This window comes from Leucoraja erinacea, chromosome 14 (genome assembly GCF_028641065.1).
Source record: "Leucoraja erinacea ecotype New England chromosome 14, Leri_hhj_1, whole genome shotgun sequence".
NCBI lineage: Eukaryota > Metazoa > Chordata > Chondrichthyes > Rajiformes > Rajidae > Leucoraja > Leucoraja erinaceus.
Window position 1 is genome coordinate 24,755,991 of NC_073390.1, and position 19,471 is coordinate 24,775,461.

A 19,471-nucleotide genomic window follows, 5' to 3' on the forward strand; every position below is an offset into this window, starting at 1 on the left:
TTATGGCTAAATGAATCAGGGGATGTGGGGAAAAAGCAGCAATGGGGTACTGATTTTAGACGATCAGCCCTGATCATATTGAATGGTGATGAAGGGCCGAATGGCCTACTCCTGCACCTATGTTTTCTACGTTTCTTTCTATGTTTCTATAAAATCCATCTAGCAAAGCAGTTCCTTTTTAAACAAATAGCTTAAATCTTTGTTAAGAGCAAACGTTTGTAGTTTCCACCCCACTCTTTGCACTCTATTTATTATTTTTATACCAATACAAGGAGTCAGGTCACTCCTCAGCAAAGCTCCCGGAACTTTCATAAACGAAGGCACTACCCGAATCACCTGTCCCCGATTGTGGAAATTGGATTTTGTCTCTGGAACTCATGCGCTGCAATGCCGAGAACTATGTTCCGCACTCAGTATCTCCCCCTTCGCTCTCTATATTGTACTTGAATTTGACTTAATTGTATGTATGTATGGTCTATCTTATCTGCTTGAATTGCATGCAAAACATAGCTTTTCACTAATAAACTTACATTTAAACCTAAACATGATAAATCCGGGCAGCATTCGGCCAGTTAACCTACAAACCCGCACAGCTTTTGGACGTGGGATAAACCCCGAGTACACGAAGGAAACCCACGCGGTCACCCACGAGGTCAAGGGGACAACTTGCAAACTCCACACACACACAGCGCCCCAGGTCATGATCGAACCCGGGTCTCTGGCGCTGTGAGACAGCAGCTCTACCCGCTGCGCCACGGTATCGCTCGATACCTTGTGCTCGACTTGAGATTCGCAGGGCCAGCACGAGTATCCACAGCCGCAGCATCTGCTGGACGAAAGCGAATTCCACCGCTGGATCTTTGGAAAAATGTAGCGCAGCTTCCTGCTAGACGGCGCTCATTTAATTCACCGGAAGAATACTATGAAATATCGGCTGGCAATGAGCTATGAAAGTTTTACTGAGCTTACGGGAATCCATACGCCAATAGCAAACACTATTACCATTTTGGGCAAAACGTTTGCAATAACAATCTTTAAGGGGTGGGGCGTGTGACTTCCAGTGACCATAGACATGAAAATGATCCGAGCAGTTCCTGTTTATCATTAAACCGCTTCGAGTCATGCCTTAAACAAGCGTCATAGAACCTTAGCTAGGCCATTCGGCCCAACTTGCCCACGCCGACCAACATGCTCCGTCAACACTAGTCCCACCATTACATGTCCCACGCGTTTGGCCCCCATTACTCTCAACCTAGCCTACGCAGATACGTATCTAAATTGATTTTAAACGTTGTTATAGAACCTGCTTCAACTGCCTCCTCGTAGCGCATTCCATACATCCACCACCATCTAAAAAATAAGTTCCTCGTGTTCTTTTTTAAATCTTGGCTTCATATCACATGGATCGAATTTGCTCCTGTGAGTTCTAAAATTCTGGATATTGTGAAGGTAAAGCCCCAGAATGATCCGCCAACTGGTCACAGACCTCTAGTCAGACGTTTCACTACCATACACATTGACTTCGCTAACCAAGACAAATTTGGATCTAATTTACATTTTGGTATAGTGAAAATAACTATATTTTGTGGAAACGGTAATTTCAGCCCAACCTGCCACGCCGACCATCATTCCCCAACCACAGTGGTCCCGTCGACCTGTATCTGGCCCTTCCAAACATATCCTATCCATGTATCTATCCATATGTTTTTAAACGTTATGATAGTACCTGCCTCAACTCTCTACTCTGGCAGCTTGTTCCATATACCCACCGAAAAAATGTTGTCCTTCAGGTTCTTATTAATTATTTTCTTCTCATCTTAAATCTGTGGCCTCACGTCCCTGATTCCCCCACTCTGGGTAAAGGACTCTGTGCATTCACCCTAACTTCTCAATGTTTTAATATTCCCTCCGTTATGTTCTCAATATTGGAGCTGCATTTGTTCCGGTATTCTTCCATAAACAATATATGGAAGATATATAAACTATATATAAACTTTTCCGATATGGATGACATTTTCCAATAAGATTACCAAGATACCTTATGCGCGTTAACATCAGAGACAATGACACAAATATGATTTTAAAATATCAAGTAAGTCCTATAATGGATTCGTAGAGTTACAGCGCCGTACGAAACGAAAACATCAATACTACCCATCATGTTCGTGTCGACATTAAACCTATTACCCATTACTGAGCCTCTGCCCGTCTATCCCTCGACATTTCAAGAACTCATATAAATATTGATTTAGGCTCTTCTTTTCCGGTTGCGAACACCCTCCGGGTCAAATAATTCTTCCACTAATTCCGTCTAAATTTCAAGAGAGAGATGGACGTAGCTCTTATGGCTAAATGAATCAGGGGATATGGGGGGAAAAGCAGGAATGGGGTACTGATTTTAGACGATCAGCCCTGATCATATTGAATGGCGATGAAGGGCCGAATGGCCTACTCCTGCACCTATGTTTTCTACGTTTCTTTCTATGTTTCTATAAAATCCATCTAGCAAAGCAGTTCCTTTTTAAACAAATAGCTTAAATCTTTGTTAAGAGCAAACGTTTGTAGTTTCCACCCCACTCTTTGCACTCTATTTATTATGTGTATACCAATACAAGGAGTCAGGTCACTCCTCAGCAAAGCTCCCGGAACTTTCATAAACGAAGGCACTACCCGAATCACCTGTCCCCGATTGTGGAAATTGGATTTTGTCTCTGGAACTCATGCGCTGCAATGCCGAGAACTATGTTCCGCACTCAGTATCTCCCCCTTCGCTCTCTATATTGTACTTGAATTTGACTTAATTGTATGTATGTATGGTCTATCTTATCTGCTTGAATTGCTTGCAAAACATAGCTTTTCACTAATAAACTTACATTTAAACCTAAACATGATAAATCCGGGCAGCATTCGGCCAGTTAACCTACAAACCCGCACAGCTTTTGGACGTGTGATGAACCCCGAGTACACGAAGGAAACCCACGCGGTCACCCACGAGGTCAAGGGGACAACTTGCAAACTCCACACACACACAGCGCCCCAGGTCATGATCGAACCCGGGTCTCTGGCGCTGTGAGACAGCAGCTCTACCCGCTGCGCCACGGTATCGCTCGATACCTTGTGCTCGACTTGAGATTCGCAGGGCCAGCACGAGTATCCACAGCCGCAGCATCTGCTGGACGAAAGCGAATTCCACCGCTGGATCTTTGGAAAAATGTAGCGCAGCTTCCTGCTAGACGGCGCTCATTTAATTCACCGGAAGAATACTGTGAAATATCGGCTGGCAATGAGCTATGAAAGTTTTACTGAGCTTACGGGAATCCATACGCCAATAGCAAACACTATTACCATTTTGGGCAAAACGTTTGCAATAACAATCTTTAAGGGGTGGGGCGTGTGACTTCCAGTGACCATAGACATGAAAATGATCCGAGCAGTTCCTGTTTATCATTAAACCGCTTTGAGTCATGCCTTAAACAAGCGTCATAGAACCTTAGCTAGGCCATTCGGCCCAACTTGCCCACGCCGACCAACATGCTCCGTCAACACTAGTCCCACCGGCCTGCGTTTGGCCCCCATTACTCTCAACCTAGCCTACGCAGATACGTATCTAAATTGATTTTAAACGTTGTTATAGAACCTGCTTCAACTGCCTCCTCGTAGCGCATTCCATACATCCACCACCATCTAAAAAATAAGTTCCTCGTGTTCTTTTTTAAATCTTGGCTTCATATCACATGGATCGAATTTGCTCCTGTGAGTTCTAAAATTCTGGATATTGTGAAGGTAAAGCCCCAGAATTACAAGTTTCTAAATGTTTCCTTAATGTTTCACACGCAGTGCAGTGCCCTTTCTAAATGTTTCACACGCAGTGCCCTTTATCTTTGATGATTCAGGTGAGAAATATTTATTTGTGGCCTCACTTATATGCAGACACAAATAACTGGTTTCCAAAAAAAGACACAACCCGGTAGAGTATTTCAGCGGGTAAGACAGCATTTCAGATGAATGTAGGTCGGCGACCATTCAGATCCGGGCCCCTTTTTAGACTGACCTTCCTTTGATCTAGTCTTATTCGTTCATGCATATCTATCCCAAACCATCGGCGAAAGCTTTTTAATTGTTGTTCACATCTAATTATCAGAATACGGATATTATTACTGTTTATCAATTAATAGACAATAGGTGCAGGAGTAGGCCATTCGGCCCTTCGAGACAGCATCACCATTCAATGTGATCATGGCTGATCATCCCCAATCAGTATCCCGTTCATGCCTCCTCCCATATCCCCCTGACACTGCTATCTTTAAGAGCCCTATCTGCTCTTTCTTGAAAGTATCCAGAAAACCGGCCTCCACCGCCCTCTGGTGCAGAGAATTCCACAGACTCACAAATCTGTGAGAAAAAGTGTTTCCTCGTCTCCGTTCTAAATGGTTTACCCCTGGTTCTGGACTCCCCCAACATCTGGAACATTTCCTGCCTCCAAACCCCTAATAATCTTATATGTTTCAATAAGATATCCTCTCATCCTTCTAAACTCCAGAGTATACAAGCCCAGCCGCTCCATTCTCTCAGCATATAACAGTCCCACCATCCCAGGTATTAACCTTGTAAACCTACGCTGCACTCCCTCAATAGCAAGATTGTCCTTCCTCAAATTAGGGGACCAAACCTGCACACAATACTCCAGGTGTGGTCTCACTAGGGCTCTGTATAACTGCAGAAGGGTCTCTTTGCTCCTATGCTCAACTCCCCTTGTTATAAAAGCCAACATGCCATTCACGTACTTCACTGCCTGTTGTACCTGCATGCTTACTTTCATTGACTGATGAACAAGAATCCCCAGATCCCGTTGTACTTCCCCTTTTCCCAACTTGACACCATTTAGATAATAATCGGCCTTCCTATTTTTGCTACCAAAGTGGATAACCTCACATGTATCCACATTAATCTGCATCTGCCATGCATCTGCCCATCACTCAACCTGTCCAAGTCACATTCTCATAGCATCCTCCTCACTGCCACTCAGCTTTGTGTCATCTGCAAATTTGCTAATGTTACTTTAAATCTCTAGATCAAAATCATTGATGTATATTGTAAATAGTAAATCCAATTTTCTCAACAGCATACTTTCTTCAGCAATATTTCACCCTGGTCATGAATCCGGATCCTGCCAAACACTTGAAGTTTCGAAGTTTCCAATCACTCCCGATTCTGCCGACGTTCAAATGTCCTAAATCAATATCCCAGGATACACCGTCTTCTTCCCCTCTGTTATCAGACTTCTGACCGGTCCTTCCATAAGGTAGGATACTGTCCGGTTTCTCTCTACCCCATTGCGGACATTGGACCCTGTCTCTGGAACTGAGCTACATTGCTGAGAACAATATTCTGCACTCTATATATTTCCCTTTCCTCTACCAATTTTGGTTTTTCCCGAAGAGAGGCACAACATGTTGGAATAACGAACCGGTTCAGGCATTATCCGTGGTGAAAAAGGTTGGGTGACGTTTCCGGCCGGAACCCTTCTCCAGACTCGAAACGACCCGAAACGACATCCATCTTTTTTCTCCACAGATGCCAGCTGAACTGCTGAGTTACTCCAGCACTTTGTATCTTTCTTCGGTTATAAAAAAAACAGCATTTGCAGTTCCTTTCTACACAGTACTCGAGTTGGAATTGACTGAATTTATCTATAGTATTATTCGATCTGTTTGGATAGCATGCAACACCACATTTTACACTGAACTGTGTTAATAATAAATCTAAACTTGACCACCTGACCCCAGCCACTAATAACCCAACTCTATCCAACTATTGTTGTTATCCTTTGATCCTTTCCCCAGAATCAATTCAGAGATTGCTAGAAATCTAAAAATCTATTTTTTTAGATTTCTCCACGAATTGAATTGAGAGATGTAGCACGGAAACAGACCCTTCGACCCACCGACTGCACGCGGAACATCCATCACCTGTTCACACTAGTTCTATATTATCTCACTTTCGCATTGCTTACACACGAGGGACAATTTACAGAAGCCAATTAACCTACAAACCCGCACGTCTTTGGAAAGCGTATGAAGAAACCGGAGCACCAGAAGAAAACCCACGCGGTCACGGAGACAACGTGCAAACTGAACACAGACAGCACCCGAGTTCAAGATCGAACCCGGGTCTCTGGAGCTGTGAGGCAGTGGCTCTACCAGCTGCGCCTCAACTCCACCCATGTTCCTCCTTCTTTCTAGAAATTACCGTTGGAAAATTCCGGCTCTTCGCTGTGAGGGTCCATGTTATCTGGAACTCAGATGTTCCCCTCCTCCTTCAACGTCACTGGCACGTGTTTCGTTGTGTCTCTCGCCCTTAAATTCAGAATGCCAACGTAAAATAATACAAAATTATGCAAGTTGGATGCAAGCAAACACCAGATTATTGGTAACATTTCCCCTCTCTCATTTCTGCAACGCATTGCTTCCTTATGTTCATACCGATATGTTATATGATTGTAGTCGATGTATTGCACTGCATATGTCCGAGACCCATTACTTAACTTACGATGAGCGTTTGGCGGCTCTGGGTCTATACTCGCTGGTGTTTACCTGGTGGGGCGGGGGGATACCTCATGGAAACATACCTCATAGTGAAATACCTGGATAGAGTAGATGCGAACAAAGTTTTTCCACGAGAGGGAGAGTTCAAGACCAAGGGCCACAGCTCAAAATAAAAGGAGGTATCTTTAGAAAGGAGATGAACACGAATTTCCTTAGCCAGGGGGTGATGAATGTGTAGAATTCATTGTCACAGACGGCTGTGGAGGCCAAGTCATTGGGTGTTTTTAAAACGCAGATTGACAAATTATTGATTAGTAAGGGCGTCAAAGTTTACGGGGAGAAGGCAGGAGAATGCGGTTGAGAGGGAAAGATAGATCAGCGGTGATCTAATGGCGTAGAAGGCTCGATGGGCCGACAGGCCTAATTCTGATCCTATGACGTATGAACTCATTTGGAAGCACAAGAGTCTACAATTCCTGGGATCTGGAACAAAACAAATTGTTGAAAGAATCCAGAGGCCAAAGCAATATCTGTGGAGCCACATGTTAACGCGGGTCATGTCCACCATATATTTGCCTCCCCATATGCTCTTTGACCCTGCGAGCTTCCTCTAGAACATGGTTATTTGATGAACATTTGGAAACTTTCGCGGTTATTCACCGCACGCACCTGTTTGAGAGTGTGACGCTATTGGCATAACCTAGCATGTCTGCATCTGCTTAACCCGCGGAAAGAGTATCTGTTTAACGTGCTCCGCAGTTGCCAAACGTCTCTCTCCTGGACTCCAGAAAAGTCGTGCTCCGGAAATAAATAGTCCCCTCATTGTTTAATGATCGTGCACTCCAAAAACGTGCAAATGGCGGCGCGTCATTGGGGAAGCCAGAAGAGAAAATTTGAGACAACTGGAGTAACAGCCTTTATATCTTACTTAAACAAAGTGGTAGCAGAACTTAGGGGTCGGTCGGCATCTGGGGAAGGAATGGACAGACTATGTTTCAGATCGGGGCTCGTCATCGAAATCAGTTTGACTGAAGAGAGGTCCCAACGCTAAACGTTGCCAATCCACTTCCCACCACATATACTGCCTAACCCGCTGAGTTCATTTGTGTTTTGCTCAAGTTCCCAGCGTCTGTAGCCTCTTTATTTTGCTTATTTGGTCGCAAGAAAGACGTATTTGGTTACTTACATTTTGCTTCGCTCTTTGGTCCACGGCCATGCCTGCCTCCAACACGCAGGCGCGGGCGCAGGCTCACACTCGCGCTGCCTGTCAGCGATTATCTTACCGAACCATCTCAATACTCTGTGCAGCCGTTGCCAACAGTAACTAGTTATCTGTAAATCTTACAGCGGGCCAGGCAACATCTCTACAATCGGATTTGCAGCTCATGTGCTTCTATTTTCATTTGTAAATCTCTGGTTGGGGACGGTGTGATAATTCTGCAAGATTAGCAAGAGCGGGGCTGTGCAGGCAGCAGAGTGGTGCAGGTCTGTGGTTGAATTAAAGTTCGCATTGTTTGATTTATGGTAAAGATTTTTGGGTTGAAGACACCGCACAATGTAAGAGCTGGAAGGTTATGGTACAGCTCTGCAGGACATTTGTGAGGCCCTGTTTTTTTGTTGTTGCAAAAGTAGGTGTATTCACAGGCACAAAATTACAGTGAAAACACTATTCTACGGAGATAAGTGTCTAAAATAAGAAATATACATATAGGTATCAGCCAAATCACTGTCACTTTCATCAAATAATGACAAGCCCCTCCAGTGTCCAGCGATGGCGGAAAGCGGCCAAGCTGTCCATGGACACCACTCCCTCTCCCGCGACCCGGGGATGAGACCGCATATTTTTTAATACAAAAGTAAGTCTATTTGCATGTACAGAATCACAATAAATACGCTTAGGCCCCATTTGTGACATTGTGCAGTTCTGGTCGCCCCATTACAGTAAATGTGCTTTTCTAAAGGGTGGAGGGTGGTTTACCACAATAGTGCTTAGAAACAGGGGGGTATTAGCCACAGGGAGAGTTTGAGCAGGCTTGGATTGTTTTCTCTGGAACGCCGGAGGTTGCGGGAATATTGCGATAGGCATACAGTCAGACAGGTAGATGTGGTAGACAGTCAGAACCTTTTTCCTAGAGTGGAAATATCAAATACTCGAGGGAATAGCTTTAAGGTGAGGGGGGAAGGAGCAAAGTTGAAATTAGGTGTGCGGATACGAGCGTTTATATTGAGGGTGGATTGGAGGGTAGCTAATGTTATCCCATTTTTAAAGAAAGGGGGGCAGGGGGGCGGGGGGGGGGGGGGGGGGGGGGGGGAAAAAAACACGGAATTATAGACCAGTTGGTCTGACATCGGTGGTGGGGAAGATGCTGGAGTCAATTATAAAAGATGAAATAGCCGCACATTTGGATAGCAGTAACAGGATCGGTCCGAGTCAGCATGGATTTACGAAGGGGAAATCATGCTAAACTAATCTTCTGGAATTTTTTGAGGATGTAACTAGGAAAATGAACCAGGGAGAGCCAGTGGATGTAGTGTACCTGGACTTTCAGAAAACATTTGATAATGCCCCACATAGGAGATTAGTGAGCAAAATTAGAGCACATGGCTTTGAGGGTAGGGTGCTGACATGGATAGAAAAGTGGTTGGCAGACAGGAAACAAAGCGTAGAGATTAACGGTTCCCTTTCAGAATGGCAGGCAGCGACCGCAAGGCTCTGTGCTGGGACCGCAGCTATTTACAATATACATTAATGATTTAGATGAAGGGATTAATAGTAACATTAGCAAATTTGCAGATGACACAAAGCTGGGTAGCAGTGGGAATTGTGAGGAGGATGCAATGGGGATGCAGGGTGATCTGGACTGGTTGGGTCAGTGGGCAGATGCATGGCAGATGCAGCTTAAAGGGGAAAATGTGAGGTTATCCACTTTGGTGGGAAGAACAGGAAAGCAGATTATTATCTGAATGGTGTCAAGTTAGGAAAAGGAGAAGTACAACGAGATTTGGGTGTCATTGTACATCAGTCACTGAAAGTAAACATGCAGGTACAGCAGGCAGTGAAGAAAGCTAATGGCATGTCGGCCTTCATAACAAGAGGAGTTGAGTATAGGAGCAAAGCGGTTCTTCTGCAATTGTATAAGGCCCTGGTGAGACCACACGGAGTATTGTATGCAGTTTTGGTCTCCAAATTAGACGAAAGACATTCTTACTATTGAGGGAGTGCAGCGTAGGTTGACGAGGTTAATAACCGTGGTGGCGGGACTGTCATAGGTTGAAATAATGGAGCTACTGGGCTTGGATACACTGGAATTTAGAAGGGTGAGAGGGGATCTTACTGAAACATATACAATTATTAAGTGATTGGACACGCTAGAGGCAGGAAACATGTTCCAGGTGTTGTGAATTACCTGCCTCAGAAGGCAATGGAGGCCGATTCTCTGGATGCTTTCAAGAGAGTTAGAGAGAGCTCTTACTGATTGTGATCAGCCATGGTCACAATGAATGGTGGTGCTGGCTCAAAGTGCCGCATGGCCTATTCCACCTATTGTCTATTGTCTACTGATCAGAAGCGTAGATTCCTGCATGTGGTCTTGCATGGAAGGCATGCAACGATAGGCCAATGTTTGCGGACTATAAGGAAAATGTCAACGCGTTCGCTGCGGGTGACAGCACGGGAGCGCCGGTGGTCACCCGGCGCAACGGTGGCCATGGGCCTGCGGTAAACCTTACCTTCCGGTAGCGTGACTGTTCCCTCGTCTGCGGATAACAAATCAGAAGCGAACGCCGCACATCGGCCTCCAAATTCTCCATCAGGCAAGGCGCGTCTTAGATAAGAATAGTAGTGGGGAGAGGGGGTGGGTGAGGTATTAGTAGAACGGGCAGTGTAGCGGGGCAGCTGGTAGTTCTGCTGCCTCACATCGCCAGAGACCCTGGTTCGATCTTACCCTCGGGTGACGTCTGTGTGGGTTTGCACGTTCTCCCCGTGACCGCGTGGATTTCCTCCGGGTGCTCCGGTTTCCTCCCACATCCCGAAGAAGTGCGGGTTTGTGGGTTAATTCGCCTTCTGTAAATTGAACCCAGGGTGTAGGGAGTGGATGAGGAAGTGGAATAACACAGAACGGGGTGATCGATTGTCGGCGTGTACTCGGTAACACCGAAAGAACGCGTTGGAAATACAAAAGCCATGGTCTGACAGAAGGTGGGTGGATATATGGGAGGTTTTTCAAAACTGTGGGCCAAGAAACACATTACAAAATGAGAGTAACGTTATCGGGGAAGAGCGTGGCGGTGAGAGGAAACGTGCGATAAATCCCCAGAAAGAGACGAATCGTTTGGCAACCGAATATCAGATCGATCGATTAATTTATTCGGAATACAGGCACACAATTCTGGAGATGCGCAAAGCCGGGTTATTGGGAATAAAATGTGATTTTATAAAGCGGTAAAATAAGTACGAAGCAGCTTAAAAGTGTTCAGCTGGGCACCGCGTCACATACATTGTGAGGAATTAATGCGCCCATCACACAGTCCAGACACCCCATCATCGATTCCTCCTACGCTTTAAGCTGCGTCGGGAAAGCAGCCAACATAATCAAAGCCTTGCCCCACCCCGGTCATCCCTACGTCTCCCCACTCCCCTCAGGCAAAGATACAGAAGCTCGAAAGCTTCCACCAGACTCAGGAACAGCTTCTGGACGGTCTCTCTTGTCATGCTTCTGGACGGTCCTTCCATAAGCTAGGGCAGTATCCCATTCATCTCTACCCCATTGCGGGCAGTGGAGTTTATCGATGGAACTGGTGCGCTATAGTGCTGAGAACTATATTCTGTGTTGCCTATTCTGTAAACATTTCTGTGCCGTCCCCTTCGTTTTACCTATTGTACTTGAGTTTAACTTGTCTATGTTTATCTGTTGTTTTATGTGGTCTTTTTGGATGGTATGCAATACAAGGATTTTCACTGTACCCCGTACACGTGACAAAAATAAACTTAACCCTAAACCTAAACCCGGTTGAGGAAATGTATTTTGTCTGGTAAACAGAAATGGTTTCCTCCGCCAGATGGCACTAAACGTGGATTAATTCATTTCGTTCAAAATCGATATAGATTTCAGTTTGACATTCAGTGAACGAATAGTAGCGACCATTGGGTTAGAGACGTTGTAGCCGAGATCACAGTAATCATTATCACGTTCAATACCCCGCGGGGTATTCATGCGTCTCGACTCTTTTGAGCTCTTCTGTGGAGAAACGGATGTGCAGGTTTACAAAACAGCACTTTTTTTAAATGGAGGAATAACTAAGCTAGTCAGGCAGCATCGCTGGAGGACACGGACAAGCGACGTTTCGAGTCAGGATTGTGCGGATTCAGTGTTCTTATGTTAGGTTGTGAGCTACCCCAAGCTGAATATCAGGTCAGTGTCAATCCAACGACTACTGTTGCTGCTAAGTCCAGGCGAGGTATTAGTTTCTCCAGCTTTTTGTGTACCTGAGGTTTAGTTTAGTTTAGTTTAGTTTAGAGATACAGCGTGAAAACAAACCCCTCGGCCCATCGAGTCCGCACCAACTATGATCACACGTACATTAGTTCTATCCTACACATACTAGAGACAATCTTTACTGGAGACAAATAACCTACAGACCTGCTCTTCTTTGGGATGTGTGAGGAAACCGGAGCATCGCGTTAAAACCCACGCGAACACAGGGAGAACGTGCAAACTCCGTACACACAGCCCCCGTAGTCAGGGTTGAACCCGGATCTCCCCAGGGCCAAACGGTCTGCATCCCAGAGTACTCAAGGAGGTAGCCCTAGAAATTGTGGATGCATAGGTGATCATTTTCTAATGTTATCTCGATTCTGGATCAGTTCCTGTGGACTGGCGGGTAGCCAGTGTAACTCCACTTTTTAAGAGAGAAAACGAGGACCACTAGCCTGATATCGGTAGTGGGGAAGATGCTGGAGTCGATTATTAAAGATGTTCTAGCAGCGCATTTGCAAAGCAGTGACGGGATCGGTCAAAGTCAGCATGGATTTATGAAGGGGAAATCACGCTTGGCTAACCTTTTGGATTTTTTTGAGGATGTAACAAGTAGATAGATAAGGGAGAGCCAGTAGATGTGGCATATCTGGACTTTCAAAAAGCCTTTGACAAGGTCCCACACAAAAGATTAGTGTGCAAAATTAGATCACACGGTATTGGGGGTAAGGTATTGACATGGATGGAGAACTGGTTGGCAGACAGGAAGCAAAGAGTAGGAATTAACAGGTCCTTTTCAGAATGGCAGACAGTAACTAGTAGGGTGCCGCAAAGCGCGGTGCTGGGACCCCTGTTATTTAAAATATATATTAACGATTCAGACGAGGGAATCAAAGGTAACATCTCTAAGTTTACGGATGACACAAAGCTGGGTGACAGTGTGAGCTGCGAGGAGGATGTTACGAGGATGCAGGGTGTCTTGGATAGCTTGGGTGAGTGGGCAGAAATATGGCAAATGCAATATAATGTGGATAAATGTGAGGTTATCCACTTTGGTGGCAAGAACAGGAACGCAGATGATTATCTGAATGGTGTCAGATTAGGAGAAGGGGAGGTACAACGAGACCTGCGTGTGCTTGTTCATCAGTCATTGTAAGTAAGCATGCAGGTACAACAGGCAGTGAAGAAAGCTAATGGCATGCTGGCCTTCATTGCAAGCGGATTTGAGTTTAGGAGCAAGGAGGCCCTACTGCAGTTGTACAAGGCCCTGGTGAGACTGCATCTGGAGTATTTTGTGCAATTCTGGTCCACTAATTTGAGAAAGGACATTATTGCTATTGAGGGAGTGCAGCGTAGGCTCACCGGGTTAATTCCCGAGATGGCGGGACTGACATTTGATAAAAGAATGGGTCGACTGAGCTTGTATTCGCTGGAATTTAGAAGGATGAGAGGATATCTTATAGAAACATACAAAATTCTTAGAGGATTGAACAGGTGAGATGCAGGAAAAATGTTCATGATGTTGGGGGAGTCCAGAACCAGGGGGTCACAGTTTACGAATAAAGGGTAGGCCATTTAGGACAGAGATGAGGAAATACGTTTCACACGAAGTTGTGAATCTGTGGAATTATCTCCCACAGAAGGCAGTGGAGGCCAATTCACTGGATGTTGTCAAGACGGAGTTAGATTTAGCTCTTAGGGTTAAGGGTATCCAGGGATATGGGGGGAAAAGTCGGAACGGGGTACTGATTTTGGATGATCAGCCATGATCAATATTGAATGGCGATGCTGGGTCGAAGGGCCGAATAGCCTACTCCTGCACCTATTTTCTATGTTTCTATGTAAGACCGTGACTCTACCGCTGCGCCGTTGTGCCGTTAGTGGACTTGGAAAAATGACAGCCAGAATACATCTAGTGACGTTGGTACTTCCTGTACGTTTAGTTCAAAGGGTTTTTCCACGTGGCGGACGCTGGCATCGGCTGGAGGTCGGTGGTGGTTGGTAACCGGGAGGATGTTTATTGTCTGCATCTGACCTGATATCGTGGTACGAATGGACATTTGGTAATAGCATTAAATAAGTGGGAAGCCGGTAGGATAATAACATGTAGATTAGTGATGGGTCGCCTATAATCATAATGAATGAAGAAGCATTCTCCAGAGTCACGTGTTTCTGCTAGTCTTGTTTCCATATTGTAAAGTAGTGCCAGGAATATTGCTATTCGTGTGGAGAAACAAAGTACTGCAGATGCTGGCGAGAGTGAAATTACGGTTTAGATAGAAATGCGAAATGTTAAATAACAGAGACACGCCGGTGTCCTTAATCGGTTAAAGAAAACATTAAGATCTTGACGTTACCAATATTTAGCACAGTTAAGAAGCGCACATGCATGCGGCGCCGAATTTCAATGCAATCCCATGGAGTCTATAGATTGAGTAAATTTTGTACAGGGGGGTTGCACGTAAGGTCACTAGGTCATAGGACTTAACGCACGGAGCCGCTCAATCCATCTGGAGGACATCCGTAACTTCAGGTATATGTTATTAATGCAAGAAACGCGTACTTTCTTACCTGTTAAAAATCGCCAAAATGTTGAATTTCTGCGCTGAAAAAAATTGTGCAAGTCGGGATAAGTGTGAGAGACATGTACACAGCATTAGAATTCCAAAATTGAAGCGAAATGAAGGTAAAGAGAAGCGAGAGAAGGGCAACAGCAGCTAAAGTGCTTGGTAAACACTGGCTGTGCAGATATCGGAATTGAAAATATTGGGAATTGCGTTTGCTCACTGCATTTCATCAACAGTAATGCCCCTGTCCCGCTGAGGAAACCTGAACGGAAAGCTCTGGAGACTTTGCGCCCCAAAAATCTGGGTGTAAATTTTTCTTCAGATGCGTTTTCATTTTGTATGTAAACCTTGAGAACCATTGGCGATTAAAAAAAAATTACAGCCAGATTTATCACTTCTGAAACTCTTTAGATGCCAAAGGAATCGAGAAAAAAACACAAATAATGCCTTAGTTGATGAAATGCAGTGAGCAAACGGCCAATGTTCCCCAAGCACTCTGGCTGTTGTTGTCCCTTCAGCTCTCGCTTCTATCTACCGTCATTTCTCCTCACTTTTGGAATTCTGAAGTAGGCTAAATGTCTCACACGCTTATCCCGATTTCCATAATTATTTACAGCGCTAAAATTGACAATTTCAGCGGGTTTTAACGGGCCCGCAACATTGGAAATAATGGTAAGTGCCTACCTGCAGTTCATCGCGTGTACTCCATTTGGTGTAGCGTAGCAACAGTACGGGTCATGAGTCGTGACCCGACTGCCGTGAAACCTCCCTATTTGCAATTATCATTAACAGTGAGGATGAGATAACCCATCATTTGCAATTGAGTTAACAATCCATGGCACTCGTGAATAAACACGTATTTTGTTTTCCTTTCATCAGAATTGATGGGTGTAAATGTACTTCTGTCGATAGTGTGAAATGGGTTTTTATCTTTAAGGGCCTGTCCCACCAGCATGCGACTGCATGCGGCAAACGCGACCTAACGTGGTCGCTTGAGCAGTACGGCCTCGCGGGGCCGGTCCCACTTCGATCGTCGGAGCCGTATGGAGTTGTGCGGGGCTGGTCCCGATTTCGCGCGGGGCTCCGAAAACTGACACTGTCCAAAAATCCCGCGCGGCAACGGTCTGTCGGCCCGCAGCCGCGTTGAGGCCGAACGCAGTGCCTCGGCGGACGTACGCAGCGTATCGACGCCGTACGCAGCGTCTTGACGGCGTACGCCTAGCGCGTGCCGTTGCGCGATGGCGTCACCACCCGGCGTGCCGTTGCGTGTTGACGTCACCGACCGACGCCGTGCAACGTCCAAATTCAGTCGGCCAGCTGATTGGTGAATATGATGTCGGGACCACTCCAGACTGCTCCGCGGTTGGAAGTGGGACCGGCCCCGCGAGGCCGTACGCCTCAAGCCACCACGTTTGGTCGCGCTAGACGCATGCAATCGCATGCTGGTAGGACAAGTCCTTTAGTCCCAGAATCCTTATTTAGTCCCTATTTTGCATTCAGTTTCCTTTTGAGCGCGGGGGGTTCAAATTTTCACTCTATAGTTAGATTAAATGTGTGGCACCGGGCGCACATTTCACAATCTATCAAATAAGACAAAACTAGAAAGCTTCAATTTGACAATTGTACTTACCTAATGGTATAGATCAACAAAATGTAAACCTGTTGCCGTTTCCAGTGCCATAATCAAAAACAAAATATCTCACGGACTCAGATATTCGAACTGGTCAGGTTTCATGAAAAGATCAAAGTCTGAATTGGTCACATGTAAGATATGAGAATCCGGGTTCTAGTAAGGTAAGGGGTACTTTCTGAGGGGGACGTAAGAAATAATTGAGAGTGTGGACATGGAAGAGGACTGTTTTTAGTTGGAAAATACGGATCCGTTTCATTGCCGTGTACATTCAATAAATTAATTATTCCAAACGGAATGTAATTGTTCTTTCGCCCACCCCTCTGTCGTCACCATCCCTCAATGACCAAGCCTACCACTGCCCCCCACCCCTACAAAAAAAAATCTCAAAAGAAAAACACACAATAATCCAAACAGGGACCTACATTATGGTCCGTCTTTATTTCAGAGAAAAGCATATTTACCAAATGACCCAGTCGACAAATACTTTTATAGCGCATCGATCAATTCTACCGCCTGTAGTTGTTAGCCTTCAAAAGTAATTATTCCTTGACAGTTCCGCTGCGAGAGGAAGTTCTCTGGCAACACAAGTAGCTAAAGCGGTAAAGAGGGTATGCTTGCCTTCATCGGTCGAAACATTCAGTATAAGAGTGATGAGGCCACATTTATGTTTTGCGCGAGGCTCGAATCGTTCCGTCACAGGAGGCATATGGAAGCTTTAGAGACGGTATATAAGTTTATCAGAAGGGAGCGCGAATTGGGGGGGGGGGGGGGGGGGGGGGGTTAACTACAGAGGCTGGACAAACTTAGATGGTGTTCTCTGGAACGCTGCAGCTTGAGGGGAGATTTGATAGAAGACCAGGGTGGCATAGATAAGGTTAGAACCTTTATCCCAATATAGACATGCCAAATACTAGAGCGCATCGCTCTCGGGTGAGAGGGGCAAAGTTAGTGAGTGCCACGAACGCGTTGTCAGGCGGCAAACACATTAGTGACGATTAGGAAACATTTAGAGAGGCACGTGGATATGCAGGAAATGGAAGGATACGGAACAGGGGCAGACGGAGCAGATTAGTTTAACATGGCATCGTGTTCTGTACAGACTATTAAGTGTCTCACAGTGCCAGACATCCCCATGGCACCTCAAGATACTTCTTACAATGGAAAGGAATATATGTTGCCTGAAATCAGTAGACATCCTTGTTACTTTACAATCTAAGGTCTCATGTCTTGCACACAAATGTGACATCCACCCTTCCACTGCCTTCGTCACCGCAGCCGTTTGCGACCAGGCAGGGTACAGATACACTGGAGAGAAATCCATTTGTTCCACAGCGCCAACATAGTTCCGAATGAGAGAGCCGGAGACACCCAGTACCCTCTTGGTGAAAAGAACAGTCATTATTTTATTTCCACTGTAACTAGCATAAATCTAATGTTTTGTCTTGTGTTTAGCAGTCACTCCACCGTAGAAGTGTCATTTGCTGCATGTAACTTATCGAAGTATTTTTAACATTTTAATCATTTCCATCTTGTAGACAGGATGCAGATGTTGTCAGCGTTGTTTGGAAACCGATTGCTGCAGTTGCATGAAATTGCTCAGATATTGCCCCCGGTGCCTTGTTGGCGGATGTTTTCCTGCTCTGTCTCAGTCTCCGTTTCCGTGGTTCCCTGAATATGGCAGCAAACTTGCTGTAATCGATTGGAGATACAGTTGATTCTCTCCTCCCATTCGCCCATCCTCTCAACCACTCGCCGGAAAGCAACCTCCGCTGCTTCCATGTGACACAGATACTCAATGGAAGGCTGGCTCGGCGTCCTTCGATACTCTGGAGGAAGCAATGGCTTCTCTGCTCTCTGCCCGTGAACAGCCCTCTCACTTTCTCTTCTCGCCTGATCGCCGAGGGTCGCGCTGTGTGATCCGCCCGGCGAAGACCCCATTGAGACCCCCGACACGTTGGCAACGCCCTGGGAATCTGCTTCCTGGTCCTGGCGCTTATCGATGGAGGATGCCATGGCTGGACAGTCGAGGATGTGCCGCAAGACTTTCGTTCAGTGATGTTACCTAGATGGCCATTGTCCGGGCGGTCTCCCTCTCCGGGGCTCTCCCTACGACTGGAATCGCACAGTTCTCTTCAGCTACACACGCAGGGACATCCGCCTATGTAAAATAGAGGTTGTCTGTCAATAGCAATGAAATGTGACTTTAAATCAATTACCGCCACGTCAGTGATCATTGCATGCCTTCAGCATCAGAAGTGCAAGGGACTCATTCACTTAACATTTGCTTGACTTTGTCCCCCCATTTCCCTTCCACCTTCTTAACCGCCCCCCCCCCCCCCCCCCCCCCCCCCCACACACACACACACACACACAACACTTCAATCAGTCTGAAGACGGGATCCGACCCGAAACGTTGCCTATCCATGCTCTCCAGAGGTGCTGCCTGACCCGCTGAGTTTCTCCCGCACTTCAAATCCTTTTATGTTGTAAACCAGCATCTGCAGTCCTTTGTGTCTCCTATCTGGCCGCATTGTTCACGTACTACGTCTTCACACACTACTGGCCGGATCCCGTTCTGGAGCTAGTTGCGTTTCTCTACACCATAATGACGCCCTTATTACCCGCAGACCTAAAGGCGCCAACATTACTGTCCTCTATCAACCGAGCAGCGAGAACTTTAGACTTTAGAGATACAGCGTGGAAACAGGCCCTTCGGCCCAGTGAGACCCTGCCGGCCAACGATCACCCCGTACACTAGCACTATCCTCCACACTAGGGACGATTTATAATTTTACCAAAGCCAATTAACCTACAAACCTGAACGTCTTGGTGCTGTGGGAAGAAACCAGAGCATCCGGAGAAAACCCACGCGGTCACAGGGAGAACGTACAAACTCTGGCGAATTCTGCGCCATTTATTCATATCTGGGACATGCTTAAGATAATACTCACCAAGGAGTTGATCGCCTGAATTGCAATGTTTAATATAAAACTTTGGCGGTGAATGAATCGTCGTGCTTTAGGCTGATAGAATATTGAGCAGGCGACAGCATAGCTTCTGGATGTTCCACCATGTTAGCTCAAGAGTTCTGGCATCGCGTCACCCTTAGAGGAAGGAAACGGACCACTTGTAACATTGTAGTGGTTAAGGGACATCACATCTCTCTTGCTGACAGCGCATGATTCACTTGTAGCTATTCCAAGGCTGGATAAACTGATAAGAAAGCCACTACGGGCTTGCACATTGCGAGAA

General features: G+C 45.9%; 1 protein-coding gene across 3 annotated transcripts in view; it reads right to left on the bottom strand.

Annotated features, from left to right (window-relative positions):
• LOC129703418 (deleted in malignant brain tumors 1 protein-like) overlaps positions 1-7,798 on the bottom strand; it is a 32,681-nt gene extending 24,883 nt beyond the window's left edge. For 2 of the 3 annotated variants that reach the window (XM_055645841.1, XM_055645838.1), the window contains exons 1-2: positions 7,732-7,798; positions 6,250-6,356 (exon numbers count right to left, since the gene is read on the bottom strand). In XM_055645841.1, the coding sequence (XP_055501816.1) occupies positions 6,250-6,286 (37 nt within the window). In that variant the 5' untranslated portion in view covers positions 6,287-6,356; positions 7,732-7,798. Of the gene's footprint in view, positions 1-6,249; positions 7,639-7,731 lie in introns of those variants that run through there. The other variant, XM_055645840.1, reaches the window with a different exon arrangement.
• Between the last annotated feature and the right edge of the window lie 11,673 nt (positions 7,799-19,471).